General features: G+C 50.5%; 1 protein-coding gene and 1 long non-coding RNA gene across 4 annotated transcripts; one reads left to right on the top strand and one right to left on the bottom strand.

Moving 5' to 3' along the window:
* Positions 1 to 314: 314 nt before the first annotated feature.
* ECSIT (ECSIT signaling integrator) lies at positions 315 to 14055 on the bottom strand. Of its 3 annotated transcripts, none has more exons than XM_058525641.1 (8): positions 13990 to 14055; positions 8547 to 8665; positions 5126 to 5543; positions 4597 to 4820; positions 1699 to 1756; positions 1457 to 1605; positions 1172 to 1277; positions 315 to 661 (listed from the first exon to the last, which is right to left on the bottom strand). In XM_058525641.1, exons 2-8 carry the CDS (start codon positions 8640 to 8642, stop codon positions 408 to 410), a joined length of 1305 nt encoding a protein of 434 aa, XP_058381624.1. In that variant the 5' UTR covers positions 8643 to 8665; positions 13990 to 14055; the 3' UTR covers positions 315 to 407. The 3 variants fall into 3 exon arrangements, with proteins under 3 accessions (XP_058381624.1, XP_058381623.1, XP_058381622.1); XM_058525640.1 differs by having other exon boundaries at positions 1172 to 1229; positions 13994 to 14013; XM_058525639.1 differs by having other exon boundaries at positions 13994 to 14012.
* A 111-nt stretch (positions 14056 to 14166) lies between these two features.
* On the top strand, positions 14167 to 16782 carry LOC131394349 (uncharacterized). Its single transcript, XR_009216109.1, has 3 exons — positions 14167 to 14357; positions 15359 to 15631; positions 15713 to 16782. It is a non-coding gene; the product is annotated as an uncharacterized LOC131394349 (long non-coding RNA).
* Positions 16783 to 17344: the final 562 nt, after the last annotated feature.

The following is a 17344-nucleotide window of genomic DNA, read 5'->3' as shown; positions in this document are numbered from 1 at the left end:
TCCCACGCTCTTCTTACTGCTTTTCTCTCTTAAACTTTCTAACTTGGCAGAGACGGAGGGAGGGCTAGAAGGTTGGAGGCCAGGCCCGGGAAGAAAGAGCCAGAGGAGCCTGTAGACCGTGGGGAGTGGGGACGTCTCCCGCCACGCCTTTATCCCGAAGGCATCCTGGCGATGATGAGGGAAGGGTGGGAGCTGCCAGGTGAAGGCCTGGGTCCGACCCGTGAGTCCTGGATGCTGGAGAGCCCTTGAAAAGCCGTGTCCCCGGGCACTAAAGGGGCAGGGATGCCACACGGCCAGAGAGGAGGGGAGGCAGCCGCGAGCCGGAAAACCTTTATTTGCTGTACACTCAAAGGTCATCTCATGCTTTCACACCAGTCCGTGGCCTGGGCCCCCGTGACCGCCCAGGCTCAGCTCTGGGCCTGCTGCTGTCGCTGCTGCTGATTGTCGTCCTCGTCTTCCTGGCCCTCGGGTGGCGGCGGGGACGGCTCCTCCAGCCCTGAGGAGGGCGCCAGGAGCTCCCCGGTGGAGCCTGCCAGGCGGAAGACCACCGGGATCCGGGCCAGGGCTGGGTTGGTCTCCTGCAGGCCCTGGATCCACTTGGCCAGTGTGGCCTGGTCGTGGGCACCCGTCATGCACATGGCGAAGACTGGGCCTTCCTCCACTGTTGGGAGAGACGGGCCCTCAGAGTTCATGCAGTGGGGGCTGGAGCAGCCCCCCCATTCCCCACATCCCTGGAGGCCAAGGGCGGGCCTTGAATCTAGCCCCTCTGCCCAGATTGCCCGCCCCACGCTTCACCTGGGTACTGTCGCCTGGTTCTTCAAGATTCCACTGGGAAGCCCTCCCGACCCCCAATCTGAGGCTGGGTTGTTGCTCCTCCCCTGGGGCCCCAAGAATGTCACCTGCCTGTTCCCCTGCTGGCCCCAGCTGCCCAAGGGCAGGAACAGGGCCAGTCCTGGTCACACCCAGTAGCCAGCACAGAGGTGCTCCACAAATGCGTGAAGGAGGAAAGGACCGAGGGCGGACAAGCCTGGGGCCCCTGGGGCACGCGAGGTGTGTGTGTGTGTGTCTGTACTGAGGCGTCTGCTGGGTCTCAGCCTGGGCCCCACCGCTGGACCCCGAGGCTGCACCTCCTCCTGTGCGGTGTTCGGAGTCCTGCCGTCCCAGCTTTTACCTTCATCGATGTCAAACTCGTAGTCGTCCCAGCCGCTCCTCCCGTAGTCCAGGTCCAGCTGCATCGGGTAGTAAAGGTTCCACTCCTCCGGAATCTCCTCCACTTCCTACCCCGGGAGGGGGCGCAGGCAGGGGCACAGGCCCAGGAGCTTGCAGCCACCTGCCGCCTCCCCGCCCCCACCAGGAGCAGCCCCCTCCCCCATCCTGCGCCTCTGAGCCCTCCCATGAACCCTTGCAGGCATGGCCAGCCCATCCCCCCAGCCCCCCTCGCGCGTCGGGCCCTCACCCTCTCCTCGGGGGGCAGCAAGTCAGCTCTGAGGATGTGGTAATAGACACATTTGTTGCGGAGCCACAGGGAGAAGGGGCCCTCGACGAAGATGGGCCGGGCAGGGTTGTGGCGGGCCAGGGCGGCCTGCTGATCGGGACTCTGGATTCCTGGGGTGGAGACACACCGGGGGGCCCTGGCTGAGGGGCTCTGCCCAAAGGCCCAGGGAGCCCACCCAGCAGAACCCCTGCACAGGGCCTTACCTACGATGTGCGGCTCGGTGGGGTCCGCTGCACCCGTCCAGTCTTTGGACGAAGGCATCTGCAAGGAAGAAGAGGCTGGAAGCTTGTGGCTCCCAGCCCCTGCAGAGGAGCTGGGGAGGGAGAAATGGGGAAGGGGGACCCCAGCAAAGTCAGAGCCCCTCTTGGGCCCACCTGCTGGGCCTCCTACATGTCACTCCAGTAACCCCTTCCTCACCTCCATCCAATTCGGCAATGCCCAGCAACAGTTAAGATGCTCACACGGAGGGAACCTCGAAGCCCACCTACCTGTGTTAAAATCCCAGCTCTGCTAGGCTGTGTGACCTTGGCCAAGTCACTGTACCTGTGTGCCTCAGTTTCTCCAATTGCAAAATGGGGATAATAACAACAGCACTTACTTGAGATGGTTCTAAAACGCCGAGAACATTGCCTGGCAAAAAGTGAGTGCTCCATGCTTGTGAAATTTAAAAAAGAAAAATAATTTCACATGCACAGAATATTCCAGGAAGGAGCCATAAGAAGCAAATCAGAGTGTCTGCCTCTGTGGAGAACAGCGGGGAAAGGAATACCTTTCTGTATCTTTTTGATTTTACACTCTGAACGTGATTCAAAAACCTAAATGAGTTTTAATTTTTTAAAAAATGCACACACTCTTTGACCGAAGCGTCTGAGATAGGACAATTATTGAAACACATAGCGTCCATCCTTTCAAGTTAAAAAGAATTGAGGCAGATCAATGGGGATGGACATAGAATGGGCTCCCACCCACTGCAAAAGGCAAATGGATAATGCTCTGCCATTGGAGAAATCTTTTTAAAAGTATATATTTGGGGCCAGCCCTGGTGGCCTAGTGGTTAAGTTCGGTGTGCTCCGCTTCAGTGGCCCGGGGTTTGGTTCCCAGGCGCGAACCTGCACCACCTCATCTGTCAGTGGCCGTGCTGTGGCCACGGCTCACATGCAAAAAGAGGAAGCTTGGCAACAGATGTTAGCTCAGAGCAAATCTGCCTCAGCCAAAAAACAAAGTATATATTTTTGGGGGGGAAAAAGTGTATCTTTTGCTCCTGGGCCCTTTTACTGGACAAGATTTTTATACTGATTTTTTCATTTCAAGTTCCACACTATGGAGTTTTTCTTTTTTTAAATATTTTGATTGTATATTTATATCTCTTTTTCTCTCATCCTAAAAATCTTGGTTCCTATCAGCAGTATACTTGTCCATCAATATACATAAATAGTTTCGATATTACTACTAACTATAACGCTGTGGGATTAAGTCTGGGATTTCTCTGCAGACCTTGCTTGTTCTTAGAATACATGCCCCTAAGAATGGGCAGTCAGATGACAGTGGCTCAGAGTAACGTTTTTCTCTCATTGGTTATCAGTTAAATATTTTCCACATCATTTGTCTTCCTTTGGTTTCAATTTTGGTGGTTTTTTTCCCCTCTTTTTTGATTTTATTTTTATTTATTTATTTATGGTGAGGAAGATCAGTCCTGAGCTAGCATCCGATGCCAATCCTCCTCTTTTTGCTGAGGAAGACTGGCCCTGGGCTAACATCTGTGCCCATCCTCCTCAACTTTATATGAGATGTGGCCACAGCATGGCTTGATGAGTGGTGCACAGGTCTGCGCCCGGGATCCGAACCTGCGAACCCCAGGCCGCTGAAGTGGAGCCCACAAACTTAACCACTACGCCACTGGGCCAGCTCCCCAATTTTATAATTTTTTTAATGCACTAAACAATTCCATAGTTTAACAGCCAACCCATATCAAATAGATGTCTCTTCCATTCCTGTTCTGTCTACCCCATCTCCCCCGCCTGCCCAGAGATAATTTCTACCCGTTTCTGACTCATCTGTGCCTTATTTATTTTTGTGAAAATAGGTGAAGAGGTATATGCACTCTGATTTCCCCTCTGTCCTCTGCGCCCTCCCCATCCAACAGCATCCACACCACCGCCAGAGGGCGCTTTCGAAACTGCAAATCCTTCCAGAAGCACAACTCCCATCCCATCCGTCCTCTTCTTAAAACCTCCCTGTGGCTCTCTCCCCCGACCAAGTTCAAAACCAAGCTCTTTAGCCCGGTGTCCTCCTGCCTCTTCTCCCCCACCCTGATCCCCTGCACGGGCCAAAGGAAGCCCTTTCTGCGTCCCCAGTGACTGAGCCCTGGCCCACACAGTTCCCTCTGCCTGGAATGCTCTCCCCGCCTCTTCTGTCCTGCCTGAGCCCAGCTCACCCTCACCTCCTCCAGGAAGCCCTCCCTGCCCCCTGCCCCTTCTGGTCTCCCACAGCCCCCAGGGCTTCTCCATCTCAGAACCAGCGGCTCTGAGAGAAACCGTGTCATCTGGGGCTGGCCTCCAGGACCAGACAACAAGTGCTATGAGGGGCTCTCCTGGGATCCCCCGTGTGGCCTGGCATGAGTGGGGCCCCCCAGGGCCTGGTGGGGGGGGGTGGTGTGGAATATTTCACTCAGTCATTCAACAAACAACTGCTGAGTGTCAGCTCTGTGCTAGCCCCTGTGCTGGGCCTTGGGAGACATAGGGGAAACTGAGTCATAGTGAATGAGCCACCAAGCTCAGCACAGGGAAGGGGTGGTCCCTCAGCCAGGGTGGTCTGGAAGGGGGTCCTGAGGAAGGGATGGTGGAGCCGAGATGGGAAGAACATGCAGGGACATGTGTTCCTGGCAGAGGGAACAGCAAGTGCAAAGGCCTGAGGAGGGCACTGGCACAGAATGCTCAAGGAACAGAGAGGAAGGCAGACAGCAGGAACAGAGTGAGTGTGGGAGAGGGGGAGGAGCAGAGGTCAGAGGTCAAGGTGTGGCGAGGAGGGCTCAGCCGGGGGCCACGGCCTGTGTCACCACAATCACTCGCCGGCAGTGAAGGGGGCCGTCCCTGGGCGGATACCTGGTAGATGGTGACCCTGGCGCTGAGGTCGGGCTCCATGTGCCGCAGGCCCAACCTGGCCAGGTCCACAGGGTCCTGGGGCAGCTCACGGGGCACGGGGAAGGGGTTGATATTCTTGAAGCGCGAGAACCACAGCTTCATGCGCACGAACTTGAGCATGGGGTAGCTTTTACGGCCGAATATCTGAATGAGCAGGAACTCCGTCTCTTTGCTGGGCATCACCCCTGTGCCGGGCAGACGCAGGCAGAGCCTCAGGCCGGGGCGGAGCAGGGAAGGGAAGACGGGGAGACAGAGCAGCAGAGGGGGCGGGGACCAAGAGGCAGTCAGGGGGAGGGCCGGATGGAGAGAATCAGAGACAGGGGGCAGTGAAGTCAAGGACAGAGAGGAAGAACTGAATCCAAGAGAACTTAAAGGAAAAGTCAGAGGGAGAGAGCAAAGAGATGAGAGACACAAACAGAGACTGAAAGAAAGAGAGAGCAAGACAGACGGACAGAGACAGAGCCTGGAGAGGGAGCGGCGCGGGCCTCACCGTGGTTCTCCATCTGCTCCAGGACAGCGATCCCGCACTCCTGCTGCCGTGGGTAGTGGATGAAGATTCTCTGGAACATGCTGCGCGGCCGGAAGACCTCCTTGGGGAAGACGTCGAGCAGCAGGTTGTAGACGGCCAGGTCGCGCTCGACGCCGTACTCGCGCATCTTGCGCAGGGCCAGGTAGATGAAGTCCACGTGGCCGCGCTTGTGCACGTTGTGTTGCCCAAAGCTCTGCACGGCCCGCACGAAGCTCGCCTTGTCCCGCGCCCCGTCCGGCGCCTGCCTGAACAGCTCCTCGTGGAGGGCCGGCGGCCTGGCGGGCCCCCGCGGGGGCTCGGGGGGGCGGGGGACCAGCGACGAGTCGGAGCTGTGGGCGGCTGTGCTGCAGTGCAGGCCCCGCGGGGCCTGGGGGGGCACCTGGGGACAGAGAGCCGCTGCTGGAATCTGGCACCTCCCACTGCCCGGGGGGACCGCCGGGCTGGCTCCATCCTGGGAGAGGTGCCAATGGGCATCCCCAAGGGCCTCCGAGGAAGTGCAGTGCTGGGGTTACAGACCCAAGATCAGGCACCATTACAAAGCGTGGGAAAACAATGGTAACCCCCCCACGGAGGCAACTCGGCAAGATTCACGCATCCTCTGACGCAGCACTCCCGCATCTGGTATTTAAATCTGACAGCTATAAACACACCGGCGTCAAATGACTTTTGTGCATCCGCTGCGTGGAAGCGGCCGGAATGTGCATCAGCAGGGAAATAATTAAGCAAATGGCCGCGAACCCAGACCAGGAGCACCCGCTGCCCGCCGCCGTAAGACCCACTGAGGTCTCACGTGACCCGGAATGAGCTCCAGGGTATATTATCAAATGCAAAAAGCAAGGGGTGAAACAGTATGTAGAGTAGGTCCCCATTTGTGTGAAGAAAAAAAAAAAACCCAACTTCTATGCAGTAGATCCTCATTATTCGTGGATTCCTTATTTGCAAATTTGCCTACTCGCTAAAATGTGTTTGTAATCAGTACTCGGCGCTTTCGCGGTCATTTGCGGACACGTTCCCAGCTGAGATGCAACAAGGCGACGCTCTGCCTTCTTGTTTTGTCTCTCATACTGTCAACAAGTCTCCTTTTAGAGGTTTATGTAGTGCACGTTTTTCGCATCTTTTTGTTGGTGATTTTGCTGTTGAAATGGCCCCCAGGCATAGTGCTGAAGTGCTGTCAAGTGTTCCTATGTGCAAGAAGGCTCTGCTGTTCCTTACAGAGAAAATATAGGTGGTAGAGAAGCTTCCTTCGGGCATGAGCTATAGTGCTGTTGGCTGTGAGTTTGATGTTAATGAATCAACTATATATGTTAAATAAGATGTCTTTAAACTGAAACACAAATACAACAAGGTTATGTATTAACTGGTTGATGAAAATGTGACCAGAGGCTCAGAGGAACCCTACCTCCTATTTCCCCTGGGAGCACCGGGTCTGTACTCACTAATTCAGTGAATGAGATGACTTTATAGCACGTAATTTCTGCGAATAATGAGAATTGACTGTATATATATATTTTTTTCTTCTGTGAAATATCTCTGGAAGGAAATACAATAGGCGGGTAACATCTCTGGCCTCTAGAGAGGGGAGCTAAGTGGTGGCCAAGCAAGAGAGGGACAGACGCTTGTCATGATGTAGCTTCGGAACTTTCTGAATTTCAAGCTGTATTGCCCACTGGAACTAACTGTATCACCTAGTCAAAAGATAAATTTCAAAAATTGAGTTAAAAAACAAAAATGCAGATTTTGGAGTCAGCAGGAGTCTCGGCTTGACTGGCCAGATGATGCCCACATCCCACTTGACTGCTCAGGCCTCAGTTTCCCCATCTGCTGTGATGGCATCTCCCTCAGGTCAAGGAGATCTTGTTCCTCAGAGTGGGGAGTGCATGCTGCTGGGCACAGACCAGATCCCTCTAGAACAGAAGCTGGCAAACTACAGCCCACGGCCTGCATTTGTCAATAAAGTTTTATTGGGATACAGCCATGCTCATTTGTTGTCTGGTCTGGGCTGCTTTCTGCTACAGTGGGAGAGTTATGGCAGAGACCATGTGGCCTGCAAAGACAAAAATATTTACTACTGAACCCTTTACAAGAAGGTTTGCTGACCCCTGCTCTAGGTGGTACACTACCAAATTTTATTTTAATTTAAATGGAATGTTTAATTTAGAATGGTTATACATGAGGCATCTTTAAAAATATACAGCTAGGGCCGGCCCCCTGGCTTAGCGGTTAAGTGCGTGCGCTCCGCTGCTGGCTGCCCAGGGTTCGGATCCCAGGCATGCACCGACGTACCGCTTCTCCGGCCGTGCTGAGGCCACATCCCACATACAGCAACTAGAAGGATGTGCAACTATGACATACAACTATCTACTGGGGCTTTGGGGAGAAAAAAGGAGGAGGATTGGCAATAGATGTTAGCTCAGAGCCGGTCTTCCTCAGCAAAAAGAGGACGATTAGCATGGATGTTAGCTCAGGGCTGATCTTCCTCACAAAAAAGAAAAAAAAGAAAGAAAAAACTTAAAAAAAAATAAATAAAAATAAAAACATACAGCTAATAAGAGCTAATATTTACTGAATATTCTTATGTTCTAGGTAATGTTGGGCATTTTCGGAGTGTGAGTCTCATTTTGTCTTTCCAGCTGCCCAATGAGGGAGCACGATTAGTGTACCCATTTTACAGATGAGGAAACAGAGGCCCAGAGAGGTAAAGTGGGATGCCTGGGGTCACAGAGCTGCAAAGCGGCAGAGCTGAGGTCGGAGTCCCTGCCCTCAGCCCTCTGCTCTGCTGCCCGCCACAGCCATGCCAATGTCCAGCTTAGATAAGGTGATGTTAAAAAAAAAACAACAAAAAGGCGTTCATTTTAAGTGAAATTGTAGGCAGCTAATACTATAGGCGGTAGGTGCATAGGGCCAAAATCAGGAAGCTCTAGAATGTACCAAAGAAGGGGAGACACCATAAAGGAGATAATATAATGAAATGCATCGCACAGGGCCTGACACAGAGGAAGCGCTCAGTAAGGGAGTTATTAATGTCATCAGCACCATTAGCATCCTTGTTGGTACCCAAGGCCATTGACTGGCTTGGGCCAACTGGTCCAAGGGATGGAAGTTCCATTTTCTGCCCACATCTCTACAAGTGGATGCAGGAGTTACCTACGGTCACCACGCAGATGCATTAGCACATACATCCTTATTTTCAAATTCAACCCCTCACCCACAAGAGCACCAGCACTTCTTAAAATGAACAAGGCATGTTCAGCGGGCCCTCAGAGCAGAGAGGCCAGCCAGACTCCCCGGAGCTGGCTTCCCTGGGTGCATTCTGAAGGGGCTGGGAGCACATCCAGGCCTGCCCGCCTCCCTCCGCCCTGACGACTGTCCAGCTGGTGGTTACCTGAGTGAAGGGGGCTCCTGTGAGGGCGGCCCTGCAGATGCCTCCCCAGCCCCGAGACAGGCCCCGGGCCAGGAGGATGACTTGGGCCCAGCTCATGCCTCTGCTTGTCAGACAACTACCTGGCCGAGAGAGAAGAGACAGCATCAGCCTGGCATCCCACCTGCTAACAGAGACGAGACCCCTCTCCTGGGCAGAGGCCACATTCTAGACTGCATGGCTAACTCACCAGCCCCACTGGTCTCCTCATCCACCAGATGGGGCTGAGTTGACTGTTAGTAAAGGGTCTCTGTTCCGCTGGACCAAACCCTTCACTATCGCAAGGAATTTGTTCCTGCAGGGGCCCCCTCCCTACTAAATACAGATCATTCTTTTTTTTTTTTTTAATAGCTTTATTTGCATACCATACAGTTCACCCTTTGAAAGTGTAAAATTCTGTTTTTTTGGCATATATTCACAGAGTTGTGCATGCATCACTACAATCTAATTTTAGAACATTTTTGTCACCCCCCCCCCCAAAAAAAAACCTATACCCATTAGCAGCCACTCTCCATACCCCCTTAGGCAACCACTAGTCTACTGTCTCTATAAATTTGCCCACTCTGGGTACTTCATATAAATGGAATCATGATGCGTGCTCTTTTGTGACTAGCTTCTTTTGCTTATTAGCATGTTTTCAAGTTCATCCATGTTATAGCATGTATCAGAACTTCATTCATTTTAACTGCCAAAAGATTCCATTGTATGGATATGACCACGTTTTATTTATCCATTCATCAACCGACGGACATTTGGGGCTGTTTCCACTTTTTGACTATTACGACTAAGGCTGCCATGAACACTCACATAGAAGTTTTTGTATAAACACATTTACACTTCTCTTGGGTTCATACTTAGGAGTCAAATTGCTGGGACATACGAGAACTCTCTGTTTAACGTTTTAAGGAACTGCTAAACTGTTTTCCAAAGTGGCTGCACCATTTTACATTCCCACCAGCAATGTGTAAGGGTTCCAATTCCTCCACATCCTTGTCAACATTTATTATTGTCTTTTTGATTATAGACATCTTAGTGAGTGTGAAGTGGTATCTCCTTGTGGTTTTGATTTGCATTTCCATAATGATTAATGATGCTGAGCATCTTTTCATGTGCATATTAGCCACTGTGTATCTTTTTTGGAGAAATGTCTACTTAGATCCTCCGTCCATTTTCAAAGTTGGGTTCTCTTTTTATTATTGAGTTGTAAGAGTTCTTTATATATTCTAGATACTAGACTCTAATGATTTACAAATACTTTCTCCCACTCTTTGGGTTGTCTTCTTACTGCCTCAATGTTATCATTTGCAGCACAAGTTTTTAATTCTGATGAAGTCCAATTTATCTGTATTTCTTTTATAGCTGTGCTTCTGATGTGCTATCTAAAAAACCACTGCTGAGCCTAAGGTCATGAAGATTTACTCCTATGTTTTCTTCTAATAGTTTTATAGTTTTAGCTCTTACATTTAGGTCTATGATCCACTCTGAATTCATTTTGCGTATGGTGTGAGGCAGGGGTTCGCTTCATGTGGATATCCAGTTGTGCTGGTACCATTTGTTTAATTTTTTTTTAATGCAAACTGTGTTATGCATTTTTTTTTTTGAGGAAGGTTGGCCCTAAGCTAACATCTGTTGCCAATCTTCCTCCTTTTTTCCTTTTTCCCCCCGAAAGCCCCAGTAGATAGTTGTATGTCATAGTTGCACATCTTTTTAGTTGCTGTATGTGGGACACCGCCTCACCATGGTTTGATGAGCGGTGAGTAGGTGTGCGCCCAGGATCCGAACTGGTGAACCCCAGGCCGCTGAAGCAGAGCACGAGAACTTAACCGCCACGCCACTGGGCTGGCCCCATGGTACCATCTGTTGAAGAGACTATTCTTTCTCCATTTTATTGTCTTGGCACTCTTGCTGAAAATCAATTGACCATGAATATAAAGGTTTCCTTCTGGGCTCTCAATTCTATTCCATTGATCTTTCATGTTGAGCCTTACGCCAGTACCACACTGTTTTGATTACTGTAGCTTTGTAAGTTTAAAAATCAGGAAGTGTAAGTCCTCCTACTTTGCTCTTCTTTTATAACATTATTTGGCTATTCTGGGTCCCTCACAATTACATATAAATTTTAGAATGAGCTGTCAGTTTCTGCAAAAAAAGCCAGCTGGGATTCTGACAGGGATTGTGTTGAATCTCTAGCCAATCTGGGGAATACTGGTATCTTAATAATAATATCTTCTGATCCATGGACATGGGATACCTCTCCATTTCTTTAATTTCTCTCAACAATGTTTTATAGTTTTCAGTGAATGAGTCTTTTATTTCTTTTGTTAAGTTTACTCATATTTCACTCTTTATGAAGCTATTGTATATAAGATTATTTTCTTAATTTCATTTCCACATTGTTCATTGCTAGTGTATAGAAATACAATTTATTTTTATATGTTGATCTTGTATCCTGCAACCTTACTGATCTCATTTCTTAGTTCTCATAGCTTTCTATTGGATTCCTTAGGATTTTCTATATACAAGATCATGTCATCTGCAAAAAAAGATAGTTTTACCTTTTCCTTTCCAATCTGCATGCCTTTTATTTCTTTTTCTTGCCCTTGCTGGAACTTCTAGTACAATGTTGAATAAAAGTGGTGAGAGCGGACATCCTTGTCTTGCTCCTGATCTTAGGGGGAAAGCATCCAGTCTTTCATCATTAAGTATGACGTGAGCTGTGGGTTTTTCAAAGATGCCCTTTATCAGGTTGAGGAAATTCCCTTCTATACTGGATGCTGAGTGTTTTTATCAGAAAGGGTACTGGATTTTGTCAAATGCATTTAGTTGCATCTATTGAAATAATCATGTGGTTTTTGTCCTATATTCTATTAACATGGTATATTACATTGACCTTCAGATTTTAAACCAACCTTGCATTCCTGGGCTAAATTCCATTTGGTCACAGTCTATAATCCTTTTTATATGTTGCTAAAATTTGGTTTGCTAGTATTTTGTTGAGGAATTTTGTGGCCATATTCATAAGAGATATTGGTCTGTAGTTTTCTTTTAGTGTCTGTTTGATTTGGTATTAGGGTAACGCAGGCCTCATAAAATCAGTGGAAAGTGTTTGGATCATTCTTATCACCATTTAAACTTTTTCTAGCATCTCCCATCTTGACCTGAAGTCTCCCTCCAGCCTCTGCTCCACATCTCTGTTCTCTTTACAGCAAAGCTTCTCCTGAGAGGTGTCTACACACTATGTTCCTTCCTCACTCTTTCCAACTTGGCTGTAGCCCCAAAACCCCACTGACACCACTTATAAATGCCCCTTGTGTGTTCTACACTCACCAAAGCCAGTGATTACTTCTCAGGCCTCACTTTGCTCAATTTCTCAGAAGCATGTGGCACGAGTGGGGCCCTCCTCCCACCTTCTTGACACTCTTGATTTTCTTCCTAGCACCCGGGCCTGTTTCTCAGCCAATCAGCAGGACCTTCTCCTTCTCTAGAGTTTGCAATGTTTGCAGACATGAACGCACAGATGAATCACCTGGGATCTTGCTAAAATGCAGATTCTGATTCAGCAGGTCTGGGGTGGAGCTAAAGACTCTGCACATCTAACAAGTCTCTGAGTGATGCTGATGCTGCTGGTCTGGAGACCATACTTTGCGTAGTAAGGCTGCAAAGAGTCCCACATACTGGATTGGTCTGTCTGCTTCCCTGAGGTGTCATTCAACTTGTTCCCCTCTTCTCTGTATTCCTGTAGGCAGCTCTAATGGTTCTCAAATTTTGCTCATATTAGAATCATCTGGGGAGCTTTAAGAAATCCCCATGCCCAGGCCATCCCCCAGACACATTAAATCAGAATATCTAGAGGTAGGGCCCAGGCATCAGCATTTTAAAGCACTCCAATGACTGTAATGTGCAGCTAAGAGTAAGACCTTGATCTAAACCTTTGCTACTTAAGTGTGTTCCAGGGACCAGCCACATCAGCAGCAGCATCTGGGAGCTTATAGAAAATGCAAAATCTCAGCCTTAATCCAAACCTACTGATTCAGAAGGTGCATTTTAACAAGAATCCAGGAGTCCAGGTATCTCCTACATGTGCTAACGTCTGACAAGCGATGACGTATGTGCTGATGGCTCCCAAAGGCTTATGGCTGGCTCTGAGCTCCAGCCCCCATACCTCGCTGCCACCCTGGCGTACACCCAGCCGTCTCACACTTAATTTGCTCCAAACTGATATCCCTGCTTAAACTTCTTCCTTCCCATCCTAGCCAATGACACCACCATTCCTAGTCATTCAGGCCACAAACCGAGGAGTTGTTTCTGAGTCCACTATGTCCCTCACTCCCCTATTCAGTTCATCAGCTGGTCCTGGGAACTACTTCCAAATCCATCTCAAACGCATCCATTTCTCTCTATCTGCAGGCCACCACTCCAGTCCATGACCTCTTTCCAGAATACCCACCCAGCCTCCCACTTCTTTCCTTACCTGCCTCCCATCAGTTCTCCCCACCATGGCCAGAGAGAGCTTTTAAAATGTAAACTAAAGTCAGTGTTCTCTGCCTAAAATCACTAATAGTCTATCACACTTAGAAACAGACAGGGTCTACTCCTCCAAACTCAACTCTCATCACTGGCAGCTCCAGCTATACCGTTCCTTAAACAAGCTAAGTTTATTTCAGCCTCAGGGCCTTTGCAGCTGCTTTCCCTCTGTTTGGAAATTTCTTCTCCTAGATCAGTCCATAACTGTCTCTGGTCATTCTGGTCTCTATTCAAACAAGAGGCCTTCCCTGACCACTGCCCCACTCCCACTCTACAGCCCCCATTACCCTGATGAATGCATTTTTAGCAGTTATTAGCATCTGAAATCACCTGTTTCGTTTATTTCTGATTTGTTCAAAGTTTGGCTCCCCCAGGAAATAGGGATTTTTTGTCTGTCTTTCTCATTGCTATGTCTCCAGCACCCGGGACAGTGCCTGGTATATATCAGGTATCTAACAACTATCAGTTGAATGGGAAGAAGAGCTAAATTTCTACAAAACGTCTATAAATCTGAACCCCTAGGCAGGGTGCACCTACAGCAACTCTGGGGCTGGCTGGCAGGATTCCGGGTCCCTGGGGGGAAACAGGTAGACGCGGGTTCGAACTCCCGCCTAGATGCCGACTGGCGGGGTCATCTCTGGAGACAGCCTTAACCTCTCTCAGCCTCAGCTGTCTCATCCGTACAATGGGAAATCAGGGACGTGAGAAGGCGGGTACCCGGAGGGCGGCCTTTCCCAGCACGTCCCCGCCCCACACTCCCAAAGGTCACGGTGCCCTGGCCCTCCAGCCGGGCCCCTCTGGGGCCGCCCTCCCGCCCTGCCGGCCCAGAACGGGCCGCCCCGGGACCCAGCAGTTCGCGCTCGCCTCCCCACGCGCGACCTACCTACTCACGCGGCCGGCCGCGGACTCCGGGCCGGCTCTGTCGTGCTGCTGGGCGCCGCCATTTTGCCCAGAGAGCTTCCGGGTCATGGGCCGCCAGGGAGACAGCAAATCGAGAACGCCAGTTTAGAGAGGGCCCGCCCCAAAGGGAGGAACACCAATAGGAAGGCGGAGAGACCTTGGTCCCGCCTCATAAGGAGCCAGGCCCCGCCCCTAACGAGGCAGGCCGCACCCCCGACCTGGGAATTGAGGAGTACCGCCCGGGAAGGAGTGAGTGGACCGTTCCCGGGCTGGGACGCTGGATTTGGGGGGACCTGTGAATCCAGCTAGCGGCCCCAGTTTTTCCACCTGAAATGGAATGAAATATTAAAGGTGGGAGTGATGTGGATTCCTTCATTTGTTCAACAAACGTTTATTGAGCGCTTACTGTGTGCTAACTGCGCTGAGGATATGGCGCTGACGTCAGTGAAGGAGACAGGCTCTGCTAATCTAGCTCCGTGACTCTGGGCCAGTGCTTAAGCCAAATGTGCCTCGATTGTCCCACCTCTGAAATGGGCAAATTATAATAACTTCATAGGGGTTTTTGAGGTTTAATTAAGTGAATCTATGCAGAACAACCATATAAGTGCTTGCTATTGTTATTATGGGGGATCCTCGCTAACACCTCCCTCCACCTCCCCCACTGGGATGGTATGGCGTCTAGTTTGACGCCTTGGGCCACCCTCACTGAGGGCTGAGGGTCCTGTGAGACACAATTCATGACTGTGTCTTGTGGCCGCGGTGTGTGTGTAACTGCGATGTTGGGGTGACAGAGTTGGGGGTTTTTCATGCGTTTTTGTAGTGTCTCAAAACTCGAGCAAAGGTGTCTAGGTGTATGTGTGGCTGGGTAAGTGCGGGTCAGGGATGGTCCCCGTGTGTGTGTCAGTGTGAGCGAGGCCAGTCTGGGAACTGGTGTGTGCAGGTTCTTGTGTGTCCACGTGTCAGTAGCTACATGGGCACCTGTAATTGTACCAGCTTCTGGGTGTCTGTGATTGTGTGTATGTATGCAGGGGGTGGGTGGAATTTGTCGCACGACTCTGAGGGGCTGGCAGTAGGTGTGTCAACATTTCTGTGATCATTCGCCTGCCGTAATGTGTGTGCGATGGTGTGTCTGAACACCGGTGGTCGATGACTGTGTTTGTGATGCCTCTTGTGTTCTGAACTTGTGGATAAATGATTGTGTCCCACCGTCGAGGCACATGTGACCGTGTGTGACACCCCATATCTGTCTCTCTGCGTGTGATTGTGTCTACCAGCATGTGTCTGTGATGGTAAGAGTCTCTGATTCCCTGTGTGCGGCAGGCCTGTGACCCTCGATAATCCTCTTGCCTCAGGGCGTGGCAACATTGGAGATGGTGCAGCTGGCATCCGGCCCGCCGGCTGCAGGAGCTGGGCAGTCGGGCAGAGGAGGTACCTGGGGCGTGGAAGTGGCCACAGCGCAATGACCATCCCTGCCTGTCCCTATGGCGCCCCGCTCCCATGGTTCAGCCTTCTGATTTCATCTTGCACCAAATGAGCCCCTGGGCGCTCAGCCAGCGGATGTTCCGCAGCCTCTTGCCGCGTGGGAGAGCCTTGGACTCGCGCAAACGCCTCCAATAGGACGCCAAGTACTGCGGGGGCGGGGCCTGAGGGGCGGGGCCACGCGTGGGAGATGGGCGGGGCCTAACTGGCCACTGTTTGCGCTCCAGGAATGTGTCCATTCTCCTCTCCCCGGCCATCAGCGCTCTCGGCCAGTCCAACCTGCTCTCCGCGGAAACAGTCAGCACCAACCTCACTCTGTAAGAGGCAGCTGGGCCCAGGTGGACCTTCTCCACTTCACTCCCACCCCTACCCTGCGCTCCTGTCGGGGTGGGGAGCTGGCAGCATGGGTGTGTGTGGGGGGAGTGGACACTGCTGAGGGTGTCTAGGTGAGGAAGAGACGCCTCCAGGAAGGTTCTCAGAGTGAGCCCCAGGAGGCTGCATTAGCTCGCAGACTTCTGTGCCAACTTGTGTCTGCTCTCAGCCCTTTGCCAATTTGGGATACTTGGGTCTGGGGACCTGTGGGGGCCTTCCTGCTCCTCTCCTGGATCCCTCTCCCCCTCCCTCACCCCTGACCCCCACTCTCCTGTCCACAACTGGTTGCTGAGTACAGTGAGCTGCCCCCGAAACTCGCTAATGACCTTGCTGACTGGTGTGTCCATGGCTGTAGTCTATGTAGCTGGCATCGCTGTAATGAAGTTCTAAAATTTGAGAGGTGTTGACTGGTTATGCTGGACATTCTCAACATCCTGTGGATGTAAATCATCGTGCTGTCCAGGGCCTGAGACAGGGGAACCCTCATGCTCCAGAGCAGAGTGTGGGAAGGGATTGAAGAGATGTGCAAGAGCTTCCCTCAACCGTGCTACAGACTTGGGCCAGGGCCACAGTGGGGGAGGTTGTCCCTGGGAGCCTGAGGCTGTGCCCACCCCACCAGGAGAAGGCTTAGACTCACTCAACAGGTATTTATTGAGTGCCCCCTTTGTACCAGGCACTGTTCAAAGCATTGAGGAACAGGAGTGAGCAAAAAAAGATTCCTGACCGTGGGGAGCTGGCATTCTAGTGGAGGAGATGGACAAAAGACCCATGTTCTATAGAAATATTTTACAACTATTCGTAGCTTGAAAAAAATTAAGTACAACTTCAAAACTGTTTAGGATATGACTTTGTCTATCATCTTGTTAACCTTAATCTATTTTGAACTTGGAACATGTGACCTTTTGAAATGAACAGCATTTTCTTTCTTTTTTTTTTTTTTTTGCTGAGGAAGATTCACCCTGAGCTAACGTCTGTTGCCAGTCTTCCTCTTTTTTATTTTTTATGTGAGCCACTGCCACAGCATGGCCACTGACACTTGAGTGGTGTGGTTCCGTGCCCAGGAACCGAACCCGGGCTGCCGAAGCAGAGCGCACCAAACTTTAACCACTAGGCCATTGGGGCTGGCCCATGAACAGCATTTTTTAATCTCTTTTTGCTTGTGTGTAGAAGTTGATTCTCTGTGTTCTGTGTATTAATTTAGATATTTAGATTTGTCTTCCATCATTCTGTCATCTCAAAGCATCAAAATACATTCATTAATTCAACCAACATTTATATGCATTTTAAAACAAATATGTATTGGGTGCTAGATCCAGAAGGAAATATAAGATTAATTGAAAAAAGAAAAATAAATTTAAGTGCTTAGAATTTGTTTCCAAGAAAGGGCATATGTTCATGAAGTAGAAATGTAGGGCCGGCCCCGTGGCTTGGTGGTTAAGCGCGTGCGCTCGGCTACTGGCGGCCCAGGTTCGGATCCCGGGCGTACA

Source organism: Diceros bicornis, chromosome 30 (genome assembly GCF_020826845.1).
Source record: "Diceros bicornis minor isolate mBicDic1 chromosome 30, mDicBic1.mat.cur, whole genome shotgun sequence".
NCBI lineage: Eukaryota > Metazoa > Chordata > Mammalia > Perissodactyla > Rhinocerotidae > Diceros > Diceros bicornis.
The sequence above is the reverse complement of the archived record's forward strand: the minus strand, read 5'-3'. Positions and strand labels throughout refer to the sequence as shown.